The following is a 13,806-nucleotide window of genomic DNA, read 5'->3' as shown; positions in this document are numbered from 1 at the left end:
TTGAAGAACAAAGGCTCTGATAATTTTCTTTGGAATATTATTTAAGGAAGGAGCAATCTTATCCACCAATTTCGTCACGACGCCTGGGCCTTTTAGAAGTTCTTTACCATGATAATTTTGGAATTCACACTCAAGCTGCTTTGCTTGACGTAACCATAGTTCAGACGGTATACACAATCCCCCATAAGACAGATGATTGACCCACGATGATTCAGTTGGTATTAGAGTATTCGCCTCATTGCTACTTTCTAAGTAGGAGAACTCTGATTTGAGTTTTTTTGCCACCCAACCACAAAGGTATTCAAAAGCATTTTCTTCTAAATCGGTAGAAAATTTAAATTCTGTTTGTGTTGTAATGATATCATCCGCAGTTACGTTTCCTTCAGACTTGCCTTCTTCTTTAAGAAAATTTGTTTTTGATTTTTCAGTTTCACTTACTGAATCAAAAAGACCGCTAAGTTTAAGCACTTTGCTTGCCACAAATTCCGTGTCATCTGAAGCAGCGGTCGTATTTGTGTTCGTCCGTAGCACACCTTGGTTTTTTCCTAAAATTATCATCCTCAGGCGGTATAGTGCATCTAAAGGCGTGGGATGATCGTTTAATCCTCCACGGGTGCGAATCTGCGAAAACAAATTTTCAATAATGTCTTGATTAATACGATGGGTCAATATGTAACTAATACTATGTGTCAGTTTTAGATCTCTGTAAAGAAGCTGTAATGATTTCGTAGACACAATGACACCTTTCTGGAAAAGTTGCATAGTTTTTTTCCCGCAGCAACACAATTTACTTATTGTTTCAATCATTTTGTTTAAAATTTCGTCTTGAGCAGTTAATTCTTGGCCGTATGCTTTTCGGGATGGTTCGCCAATATTACGGGGTATATAACAGTTCATGGTGTCAAACCATTGGTCACACAGGAGAATAAAGTCTGCAGTTGCTTGTGCCACATTCTTGTCCATTCCGGGCATTTTAGTTTTCAAAGCGATAGCAGTGGTTCGTGACAATAATTCACTTGCTTTCCTTACATTCTGCCGCTGCGTTTTTTCCACCGATATATGTGTCTTTGTTAGTTTGTGGCATATTTTGAGATCTGAGGATTCTTCTGCATTTATAAGGGCTTCGACTGGTCCTTTATTAATGTGTATGTTACCAGGTAAATTGAACCCTGTATCCAAAAACCAATTCCTGATGAGTTTCAAAAGATGTGGCGGATCAGCAAACACATAAATTTTCTCGGTTTCTGCACTAGGGTGGTTAAAAAATGTCTTGTCTGTACTTATTCCCATTTCCTTCCATAGGCCTACATTTCCTCCCCCAAGATCACTTACTATGGCTTTCACCACGTATCCTGCACCACGAAGCTTATCAATAATTGACAGAAGAATATCTTTCGTCATTTTTGTGTCAAAATTTATGTAAAGTGGCTGCTTCCATTTAGAAAACAAGCCTCTAGCCATTACAACTTGCATGTATGAAAAAGGTCCGACAACTTCATCTTTTTTCACATCGTATTCCAGAGTTCTCTTTACTTTAACTTCGTCAAATTGCAGGACTGCTATGCGTTCTTTATCAATCAGTTTTGATCCGGCAACTTCAAGATACTGAAACATGTGCTGAAGTAGGCCCTCACGCATTTCCAAAGATGATGCCCACCTCTGAAGCGTGGATATACCTGGCAAAGGGATATTCATTTTTTTCTTCAGAAAAAGATAGCAACGTTTACTTAGGTACCTTAATGTGAACGCCAAAGATATTTCTTCATTAGTCCACCTCACATGTTTCCTTATTCCAAGAAGCAACCCTATTTGATTTTTCGTAAACAATGACGACAGCACTTGGAAACATTTTTTTGATTCTTTAGAATCTTTTACATTCTTTCTCTTCAGGTTATTATTTTCTTTCTTTAATTTTTTAATATTTTTGGCGTCTGAGAGAAGTTTATTTTCTAATAGTAATATTTTATGTTTCAGAATTTCATTTTCTTTTTTTAGATTTTCTTCTTTATTTTCTACCTTATTTCTAGCACTGAGGCTGCTAGATTCAATTACACTTATTTCTTGCGGTTCTTTTATCAGCTCTGTTGCAATTTTTTTGTTTTGTCTTGAATTGTACCGAGAATTACGTTCTACAGAATTTGTATCCTCCCGGTGAATATGATCCTTAGACAACAATTTTACAGATGGTACAGCAGATTTCTTCAAAACTTTCTTCGGTTCAGTTTTTAACAGTTCAGCCTGTAGATCTCTTTCATAGTCCTCGACCATAAAATGATCTGAACAAACATAAGATGTATCAGGATTGAATTTATCTTGTCGTTTGCAGCGTTGCACCCATTGGCTTTTGAACACAATTTCTTTTGGAAATCTGTGGTATATGACGTTTTTTGATTTTTCACGACGATTTTTACAAACAGCTACAGCACACCCAGTCCCGGGCATTTTACCACACAGCAAACTAGTATTGAAGCTGCATTAATGTTATAAAATATTCGTTCAAACGCCGAACACTGCACAAGTTGACGTTTATCAGGCTAGGAAATAAAACTCTAAACACACACGCGAGGTACACATAAAGTAGCTGAATTCGTCGTGCACATGAAGATGAAACTAGAAGTACGCGTGTCATGAGATCGCCTCTATGACAGTGTGTCCAGTTTTGTCGGGACGGAAAGATAAATTTGTGAAAGCGCGCGCGTCTTGACTGGGGGACGGGACGGGAGCAAGGACGAGGCGGTGGACTGCACGTGACGTCACTTCGCTGCCTGCGCAGAAAGATGCGCGCGCGTCTGAGGCAACCTCCCCTTCTACTAACCTTGGTAATAACACACTAATTTATCACTGGTGTCAGATAGATTAAAAAAAAATTTAATGGGTCTTGTCCAATGTTTACTCTAAATACTTCACAACATGGAAACTATGTTTAATCACTCAATTTTTCATATTTAAGCTTGAACATTATGGAAAAATAATTACATTCACTAAAGATTGTAGGAGTAAACATTTTATGGTCTTCAGAATTTTCTACACCCTGGGCCCGGAGGATGGCAAAAACATTCACCTAAACTGTCAGTGATAGAACCAATCAAATTCAAATGGTGCACAGAGGCTGCACAAATTAAACATTTTAACAAATGTCTAACTAATCAAGAAATTCCTCAATAATTAAAAACACATGCTACTCAGATTGTAAAACTGCAACTTAGAAATAATCGGATTAGGTTTTTAAAATATAAAGGTAAATTACAAAGTAAACGGAACAAAGCCATGGAGAAGGTATAATATTGTATATGGTATTGCTTTATATTTTATAACAGATGATATCTAATTTGAAATAAGCTGCTCTATTGGGGGAAAAAAAAAAAAAAAAAGAGAGCAATCCTGTATGAAAAGTCTTAATACCACATTGCATCTGTGATTCACATCTCTTTACGAATCATTTACAGAATATTTAACCCGCTAAAAAAACAAAAACTGCACTGAAATGAAAACCAACAGTAACAATAACCTCAGGGTGAACTAAAAATTACAGCAGTGCACTAATGTAAACGTGGCCCCCAAGGTCAACAATTGGAATTAACCTGATGAACTCTGGATGCAAGCCACTAGATTGGTGCCGGATTAGATAATGTGCCAGAACATTTAACACCACCGGATCAAAGACCTTTCACTGTACATGGTTAAGCACACACTTACCTCGCTGTTCGGCGAGACTGCATGTCCGGACTGGAGACCGGCGAAGCGGGAGCGCTCTTCCTGCTTCCGACACTATTTGCAGCGCACTTCGAAGAAGAACGTCCACTCTGCAACAGTAAACAAGCCATGCCTAAGACCAGAACTCACAACAACATGAGCATACTTGCTAACACCACTGTTTTAGGCCGGACTGAAGTTGCATGAAACTGTAAAACCAGCCTTGTTAAGCAGGAACACTGGATGACGACACAACATAATCTGGCTAACCATATACAGAAACAATGTATCAGGGAAGCACGATGACCACAACAACATTATCTGGCAAGGTGGATTACAAAATGTAAACCAGGATACCTGATCAATAAGACATTAAATAAAAGATAATGGTATATGAACAGCCATTTGGAGAATGTTTTTCGCATCCTCCCGGACCGGCGTAATTCTGAAGACCAGAAAATTTTTACTCCTACAATCTGCAGTAAAAGTAATTATTTTTTAAACCACATGGTGCTGATAACATTGAATGTTTGTGCATTTGTATCAGATTCTGCAAACTATATGAACAAGTGCGCAGAATTGCTGAAAGTGTTGAGTGTGTGAGAACATGATGTACATTCAGTGCTGAGCACACAAACTAAATTTAGTTGGGAAGGTCTGGTCTAACTAACCAACCCTGCTAAATGAACATGCAGTGAAGTAAAAATGCACATTCCTGAACACCAGGAAAAGAAAACATCACTACGTATTTAGATTGTTGAATTCTGCTGTATGTCTAAAAGCTGCAACAGGAGTAAAACTTGCTGTGACTGGCCAGAAATCTTTTCTGAAACTATCATCTTAACTTGCAGGATCGAGTCCAAGCTGTGTATTTACTCCGAGATCTGACATTTCAACAGTTATTGGAGAGCTATGCAGCAACAAAACAAGCAGTTTTGAAATCTGACATTTGGAAAAGTTCATGTGCAGTGGTGGATCCAGGATTTTGGTTTGGGAAGGGCTTGACCCAGCTGAGGCTAGGCTTTATCAAGGCAAACACTAAAACAATAGTGGACCCAGGTGCTTTTGGAGGGGGCTTGAACCCTTAGCCCCCCCTCTGGATCCGCTTCTGTTCACGTGCTACGAGTTTTGCTGTCATTAAAGCATGACTTTCCAGAATTCTCTTGACTTCCAGTCAAGTGTCTCTGGCTGCCAGCGTCAAACATTGACAGAGGAGGAGATAATGCTAGCAATGTGTTTTGAGGGTGACTACTTTGCAGCAAGTAAATAAAAACTGATCTTCTAATATAGTGGTCATAATTAATATGGTTTACAAATATTCACGCTCAATAAACATGTGTTTCAGACAAGTTTCTGACTTGTTTTATAAATGTACATAATCTTGAGAATTTTAATCTGTAGTAACGCAAATGAAGTATGCCAAATTTAACCGTAAAGGTTATAGTTGTACTTGAAACCATTGGTATTAATAAATTTGACCTAAAAAAATGATAATTTTCATCAAATTACTGTATACATGTAAAATTAACAAAATTTTTATTTTTAACGAAACAACATTTTTTAACGGAAATTTTGCACTTAAATAACTTTTTTTTCGCCAATATTTGGCACAAAAGTAACTTTTTATTCAACGAAATTGATAATTGTTATATACCATTTTCCATTGGCCCTACTTATAGATGAGCAATTTGTAAATTTATATATATATTCTAATAAAGGGTACTGAAATTGGAAAGAGCAACAATTATTAAAACAATATTTTCATAAATTAAAAATTTTGGCTACATTGATTTTCACAAAACTATTTTTCAGTTTCTACATCATTTTACTTGCTGCCTGATCTGTATAATTGAATGGATCCAATGATTAGGGACAAGATATGCTTTTTTTTTTTCCTAATACATACTTATTTCACCAAAAAGGTCTCATTTTGATAGTCACCTGATGAAATTACATATGAGAATAAAACCATATACAATTAAGCTAGTCTAGAACAGAACTATTAAAAAAATAAACATAAGTCTGCAAATTTTTCTGTGTCTGAAAAATAAACAGTCATTAATTTAATAACGATTTATTACTAATCATGAATAATATAACGTAAAATTAATTATTTTTCCCAATCCATTTAGTTCATACATTTTGGTATAAAATTCATGCTAAATATATTACATACTTTTAATTTACTGTAATAAAAGATAATTTTTTTTTTTTTTTAAAAATTTAATGTTATGTTTGGTCAAATTGCCAATTGATTTCATGTTGTTAAGTTTCATGTCAGTAGTAAATGGTGTATTAACTTCCTTTTCTATGTACATGTTGTACTAACATGTTTAGCGTTGTTACTTTTAGTTTTATCGCCAATTCACCATGTAATCTTGTCCATAGCAACAACCAGTGGCGTAGCCAGGATTTGTGTACGGGGGGGTGTTAAGAAGCATGCCCCCCCAACCCCTGGGAATTTTTTTTGGATATTTTAAGGTGTAAAATAGTGCTATTTTAGCAGTTTTTGGTACTTAAATTTTAAATATTGTAACGGTAAAATTTTCTTATTAATTTTTTAATATGAAATTTATTTGAATGATGAATAAGAAATTAATTAAAGATTTGATGCTGGGGGGGGGGGGGGGGGGGGGTCTGAACCTCTAAACCCCCCCCTGGCTACGCCCCTGAACATGTTTTGTGTTGTTACTTTTGTTTTATCGCCAATTCACCATGTAATCATGTCCACAGCGACAACACTGTACACTTGGTGATGCAGTTTCAACTTGGGTACGTAAACGCGGTCAGGCCCACAAGCCGAGCGGCACTGACCGTGGGCGTGGTGCTCTCGGCGCAGTGGGGCAGCGGCGGCGCTTGCGGCTGCTGCGAGCCGGCTATCTTGAGCGCCTTGCGCACCGTCTCGATGAAGCGGCTCCCGGGGCCCCCGCCCGCGCCGCCGTCCGACTTGGGGGTGTCCGGGGCGGAGGGCAGGTCTCCCCCGCTCAGGAACTCGCTCGACTTCTCCCTCAGCTCGTCCACCAGGGACTGCAGCAGGGACGTCCGCGTCCGCAACTGGGGGGCAGGAAGCACACGCCAGATAAAGTCTCGGCTTCCTGCCGCCTCCCACTTCATCAAAACGCCCCATTTTACTTGTCATATTTGTGGGTGGTGTTTAATCCAACTAAAAAATTTCCACATCGTCCTCATAAGAAAATAACAGAATGTGCACGCATGTGACAGCATTTTAATTTTAATATAGCAGATCACTTGTTAAATCCCATCTTATTAGTAAATATACAATTACATTATTATTAAAGAAGTGATACTATCATAGTTTAAAAAAATGTTTTTTTTTTCTCCACTTTTTTTCTACTAACAGAAGAATTAAAAATATAAGCCAACCATGCTACCCTTTACACGTTACCTATCTTTTTGCACCACCAATAACTGTACATACAAATGGAAACCTTTTTGAAAATCAGTCAGTATGATTTTATTTTTTGCATTCAAATCACATGTACACACCATGTTAACTTTTTTTGTTTGTTTTATCATCACTCCTTTTATTCCAGGGCTATTTATAAAAATTTAACTAGCTACCGCCCTTTAATTTTTGTTCTGCCACAAGTATTTTGACTCCGTTATATTACACTAAATAAATATGTTGAAAACCTATTTCAAAAAAATCAACGTGGCGTGTAAGACCATAAATTCTCTTAAGTGAACTTTCGCAATCGTGTCTACCAGCAGAGCTACAAGGGCTCGCGGACAGCATGCGATCCAACGAAGCGATTACCTCGAGCTTGGAGAACTTCTCCGCCTTGTAACATGCATTCTCTGCGTTGATGAGCTTGGTCAGCAGGAACTGCTTCAGTTCGGGACCCTTCGTGAAGATGGCCGGACTCGGCAGCGTCGGTCCGAAGAACGGAACATCGTCCCTCGCCGTCACGCTCACTTTGTACCTGCACAAGGGAAATCAGGCCTATTACTAGACTTCATAGTAGTCCAAGAAAATATTAAACACACAATGTCATTACATTAAAAAATAAATAAATCATTGTATTTTGATTAAGTCAGAATTATGTAATTTCTTAAAATTTATTTTTATATTACAACTGAAACCATTTCTATATTTCAACTAACAATGACTAATTTAAACACATTTACTTTCATTGGACTGGCAAATCTACGGTGTCTAAAATAACTAAATATATATACATACATTTATTTTTTTTGGCTAAAACTATTGTAAATTCAAGTTTCTAGAACTCAAAACCATTCCATCTAAAAACACTGACCGAACACATATTCCCAGACTACTCTCTAAATTTTTTTCTCCGTAAATTAGAAAAATTCCCTGACAAATCTAGATTTTACCTGGTTTTCCCTGATGATGAACATCCTGTCACTAATTTTTTTACAGATAATTTCCAGACAGTAAAATGAGAAATGGCAATTGCATGATAAGGTGTCTTCCTACTGTTGCAAATCCACCATAATATTAAGTACTTCTGAATTATACGTTCAAAACACCAGCCAACAATTACCCGTTTGTAAGGGATAACGTGCAACCTACCTTGTGTTTGAAGAGTTTGGATCCAGAACTTGTACTACTATGTAGGCATGAAGGAAATGTGATGCGATCATATCAGGACAGAAAGGAGTATTCGTTTCTTGAAATACAATAGCGACTATGTCATTACCTGGAAAGAAAATTTATAACATTATTTTCATATTATGTATAATAGCTTAAAGGATGTATTACAACATAATTTTCACCTTTATCATACCACCTCTCCCTTAAAATAATTAACAGAGTTTGTTAGTATAAATATTTTATACATCATCCCTACTACGTAATATTATAAATACAAAAGTGTGTTCGTCTGGCCTTCTTTCATGCTACAATGGAGCAACGAATAGACAAGATTTTTTGGATATAGATAAGTTTATTGGCCACAGAGTGACACATTACACAATTATGAAATTACATCCCTCAAGGAGTGAAAAAGAGGTAAATTCATTTTAATAATAGAAAATCATAGAATGTAGGTCATAGACACACAAATAGTCAGTTTGTTTAATGTGTCTATGTCAACCACATATTCATATAGTCTGGCAACTTCCTATCCTTCTACTTGGCGAAACCCATCCACTTAGTGATGCTTGTGGCTGCTAGCGAACTGAAGGTGCTGATAAAAGTTTAGTTTATAATATCATTAATATATGGCGTTGCCTTGAATTTGTAACACACTATCATTTGGTGCGTCCATCAAGTCTGGCGTAGGGGTTACCTGCCTTCACACAAAATGAAGCTGAAGATTAGCGTCCCGGTTTTGCTTATGCGTAGCACCGAGATTGTGGAAACAATTAGACTTTTAAATCAAAATTTCCTATTTTTAAAGTGTATGTCCTCCAGATTGAAACTAGATAATGATTTTCCTTATATTATGATGTGTTTAGCCCAGCTAACTGCTCACACAATTGGGTTGAAGGTTCACTATGGAAAAAATTCTTTGAAGCAATATACATTTTTATTTCCAAGGATGGTGTTCGCCTTCGAATTTTGAGCCCTAAAAAAAAAAACTGGTTTTAAAATAGAACACTTAGTGTCTCAAGTTTAATTTAAGAAGCTTCTACAGGCAATGCGAAACTCGTTGCTTTCGTAAAATGAATTTATTGAAATAAGGACTGATACCACAACCTTTTTCAAATGCTAATTTGTTTTTATTTTTTCTGAGTAGTACTATTTAAGACATGCTTATTACTAATGATTTATTGTATAAGTGCATGTGTCAGTCAAAACAAGACTATTTTCGTGAATAAGATAAGAAATATTTTAGTTTCACATTTGTTGAATAATACACTATTTTTACGATTTAAGATGTATAAAATAAAAACCATAACACCGAAAAGCTCATGATCTAAAAACAAAATTGACCTAATAATAAAACCATAAAATCTTGTCCCTAGTCATAGAGAAACCATAAGAATGGACAAGAAGGATGCATACACAAAAACACAAAAAAACAAGTCAAAATCAGCAGATGTCAAATTGTGTAGATGCACAGACAGCACAAAGAATTCCAGCCGATTTTGCCTTTGTTTTTTCCTGAGTGATAGCGCAGTCAACTTTTGTGGTCCATTCTTTTGCGATTTCTCCATGACATACACTGAAAAGAAGCAATGACATTTGTCTGTAAAAATGTTTTGAATCAATCCAGTGGCGTAGCCAGGATTTGTGTATGGGGGGTGTTAAGAAGCATGCCCCCCCCCCCCCCCCCCCCGTATTAAAGCGGGGTTCGGGGGTCCTCCCCCGGGAAAATTTGATTTTAAGGTGTTATATAGTGCTATTTTAGCAGTTTTCGGTAGTACTTAAATTTAAATATTGTAATGGTAAAAATTTTATTAATTTTTAATATGAAATTTGTTTGAGTGATGAATAAGAAATTAATTAAAGGTTTGGTGATAAGAAGGGGGGGGGGGAGGAGTTGTTGGACCCCTAGACCCCCCCCCCCGGTTGGCTTCGCTCCTGAATCAATCTTCCCCAACACAAGAGTAATTCAAAGAGATGTCTCTCCGCGTCACCGGCAGCTGCCCGGGAACTCACCGATGTGCCTCTTCCTCTGCAGCTGCTGCGGGTCGTGGTCCGTGAACGGCAGCAGGGTGGACACGTGGAAGATGATCTCCCGCTCCCGGAACACCTCGAACACGGCCTCCTCACCCGTGTGGCCGTGCTGGGTGTCCAGGCCTCCACGGTACCTGCAGCACGTTACCACACACGCCCGTGAGCGTTTCAACAGGCCTGCGAACGCTGGATCAGTCAATCAGATGATCAACTCTTAATGTTTCCTCCACATCTAGGTAATCATGGTGAGAGAGAAGAATGGAGCATCCACTGAATAAATGTGTAGGAAAAATGGAAGTATCCACAGAAAACCTAATGGCCCATGGCTCATGAAAACTTTGTCCTTCTCCCACTTCCAAATATCCCGATTTTACCCCGCAGGAATTTTACCCGGATTGCCTTGGTAGAATGCTGGTCTCTGCCAGTACGAAATCCTAAAAAAACACATAATTTCCACCAACAAATGTAAAGAATTTGAAAGCAAACAGTGGAATAAGTGGTTCTATCCCTCCTCTCCCAAACCCAAAATTATATTCTGCGTACACGCCTGCTTATTACTGCAAGGGTTTCCATGCACACTTGATAACAAAAATGGAAATATTATACCTGATAATGTGATAATAGTTCTTAATTTATTGATTTCCTGCATTGTGCACAACTTACATGTCTAGTTCTTTTAATGTATAAATTATCACTTTTAAAATTAACTTTTCTTCTTCCCTCTCATTAAAAGTGAACATGAAATCATTAATAAAGCTGAGGTTATACTATATAAAACCCATTATTTTTAAATGGACTATGAACTGTGCAGTCATAAGCATTCATTACAAAGCTCTTTAAGTTAGGACTCACTACTACTGCTGTGGTTGAATTGACGTAAATATTTGTCATTCAAGACAACTATGGCCTTCCTCCAGATAGTGTGGTACTAGTGCTGCAGGGAAGATGTCAATGGTGTGACTACCATTTACTAGGCGAGGTGATTCTGCGGTGGTCTGCCTCTGCCTTCCGCAGTATGGAGGTTAAGTGGCAATAAAAGAGACAGTAACCGAACCCAGGAAGGAACCATTCCGCCTGGTGGAAAAACCCAGGCTCGTTTGGCGCTCACAAGCCAGGAGCTCCAGCCAATGAGCCATCGGGTCAGACACTCTGCCTCAAAGCTCCGCCTCGCACACCACGTTGATTTTAATCATTATTTTGTCATTACTTTTATTTAAAGGCTGTTTAAAAGATTTATAACTGGATGCCTCCCTTGCAATTGCTGTTCTGTCACAAAATATTTTCAACATATGTTCACTTTGCGTCAGGTAACATGTGTAAAAATTTGTGAAAGGATAATAATTACCAAGAATTACATGACGTTTTACACCCATTATATTTACACTAAGTGACTAAGTACATTTATGTTGAAAATATCTGTCACAGAACAAGAAATACAAGGGAGGTAAAGAGTTAAAATTTTAGAATTGGCCCTTCAATAAGAGTATTTATGAAAAACGAGAAAAAATCAACATGAGTTACGAGACCGAACCTTACGGCTGAAGTCTCATGCAGAGTGTTTTTTTTTTCTGTCATTACTGTTAATTAAGGGTCTTTGCATGTATATTTATTCCACTAACCATCTTTGATTCGTTGCCAAGTCAAAAATTTCACCAGATGTTTACTCAATGTTATTTTTCGAGCTATAAAGGTCACGAAAGCGATCAAATTGTGTACACTTTCGGGACATTTTACTGGTGAGAAAATAAAATGCAAAAAAATGAATCTTGGTAAGTTTACAGGAAAAGCAGTCAAAAATTGACAAGGAAACGAAACAACTTGGCATGTAAGACCAGGAGCGTACGCATAAATCCATCCGAGGGAGGGGAGGGGGGAGGGGCGGAGAGATCAATTTGTCAGCTGTTAAGTTTTCAAATCCCTTCCTTCTGATGATGGGTGTGATCAATATTGTAATATTTCTGGGGATCTCGGGGGGTTGTGATACTTCCCACCCCGTGCACGCCCCTGTGCGAGGCAGAGCATTAAGGCCCCCGCCTACCCGGGCACACACACGGTGTGCAGAGCTAAAGGGGAAAAAGAGGAAAAAAAAAAAAAAAAAAACGTGATTTCAAAACTACTCAAGATATTGGGCTGGAGTCTCTTCACGAAAAGCATTTTTGGAGTTCGCCGAGGGCCCAAAAGGATTTTTGATTTTGGATTAATTTTTTAAACTGGTATTTTAATAAGAGTTAAAATGGCTAAAACGGATGTTTTCGGAGTAATTTTTAGGCGTAAAACAACCAGTACAGATTCACTTAAGGGACTTGCATTACACCTTTATCTTCATTTCTCGGCCAAACAATGCTAAGGTCGCCGCTTAAACCTCACACACTAATCCTATTCATAATAGACATTTATTTAAACTTTTATCTTCTTGATATAAACCCTGAGGGGCATGCAAGAAGGAATTTCTTTTCCAAATTTGATTCTGCCTAACACTATTAGCCACTACATTCTCTTAATTATTTTGATTTTGGTTTAAGGGCATAATTCCTTTATATCTCACAGTTGTCCTGCGCACTGGGAGAAGAGACACCGCGCCGGGAGCGCCAGCGAGCCCGCCTCGCCGACGAGAAGCCTAAGATGTCCATCAAGTTCTGTCCCTGCCCGAACACGCCCGAATATTCACCTTCGGCCAACATCGGAATTTGTTTTATTTTTTGCGCAGGAAAAATTGAATTCAAATATTAAAAGTGGTCGGTTAGGTTAGCTACATTAAAACCCTTTTAAAACACTATGGACAGTTAGTTAGGTTAGTATATTGCTACATTAAAATAAATAGAGAAATATCTTCTTAATAGATATAAATCCAGTGCCATGATGTTTGTTTCCAGTGAACTCTTCACCAAGTCAACCGATTTCGATGAAAATTGGCATTTATGTGTAATTTTTTCCCAACTTGAGAGATAGGATAGTTTTTATTTCGATTAACGGTCTTAATAATTTATAATTAATAATAAATTATACATAACTGATCGCCATGGGTAAACAAAAAAATCATAGATCATAAACATACAAACAGTAATTGTGTGACATTTCTCTATGTCCAACACACTGTCATATAGCGCTATCCAGTTTGCTCACGTAGTTTCGGTTCCCTGCAAGAATTTCCGAAGATTTTCAAAGTTTTGCGTTTTGGTATTAACGCCACTTCAGCCGCTAAATCAGAAGTTTCCAATGAAAACAAGCATGTTGTGACTGACCTGACCTGACCTGACCTGACCTGACCTGACCTAACCTAACACTTCGATTTTTTAATTTTAATTTTTGAGAGAAATCCGAAGTTGCACGAACGTGGTAGGGAACCGAAACTACGTGAGTTGTAGGCTTCCCTTGCTTTAACTCGCAGACAATTAAGTTCCACGTGTTTTAACCCGGGCAACGCCTGGGTACTGCAGCTAGTAAATATGTATAAATGAACAGAGAGGTTGGCCGAAGGTGAATATTCGGGCGTGTTCGGGCAG

General features: G+C 37.9%; 1 protein-coding gene across 9 annotated transcripts in view; it reads right to left on the bottom strand.

Moving 5' to 3' along the window:
- Positions 1-13,806, bottom strand: part of LOC134543354 (rap1 GTPase-activating protein 1) — a 612,076-nt gene that overhangs the window by 8,130 nt on the left and 590,140 nt on the right. For all 9 annotated transcript variants that reach the window (XM_063388338.1, XM_063388341.1, XM_063388339.1 and 6 more), the window contains 5 exons: positions 10,286-10,437; positions 8,252-8,378; positions 7,472-7,637; positions 6,508-6,747; positions 3,697-3,803 (listed from right to left, as the gene is read on the bottom strand). In XM_063388338.1, the coding sequence (XP_063244408.1) occupies positions 3,697-3,803; positions 6,508-6,747; positions 7,472-7,637; positions 8,252-8,378; positions 10,286-10,437 (792 nt within the window). The remainder of the gene's footprint in view (positions 1-3,696; positions 3,804-6,507; positions 6,748-7,471; positions 7,638-8,251; positions 8,379-10,285; positions 10,438-13,806) is intronic.

The sequence above is a fragment of the Bacillus rossius genome (assembly GCF_032445375.1).
Source record: "Bacillus rossius redtenbacheri isolate Brsri chromosome 9 unlocalized genomic scaffold, Brsri_v3 Brsri_v3_scf9_2, whole genome shotgun sequence".
Lineage (NCBI taxonomy): Eukaryota > Metazoa > Arthropoda > Insecta > Phasmatodea > Bacillidae > Bacillus > Bacillus rossius.
The sequence above is the reverse complement of the archived record's forward strand: the minus strand, read 5'-3'. Positions and strand labels throughout refer to the sequence as shown.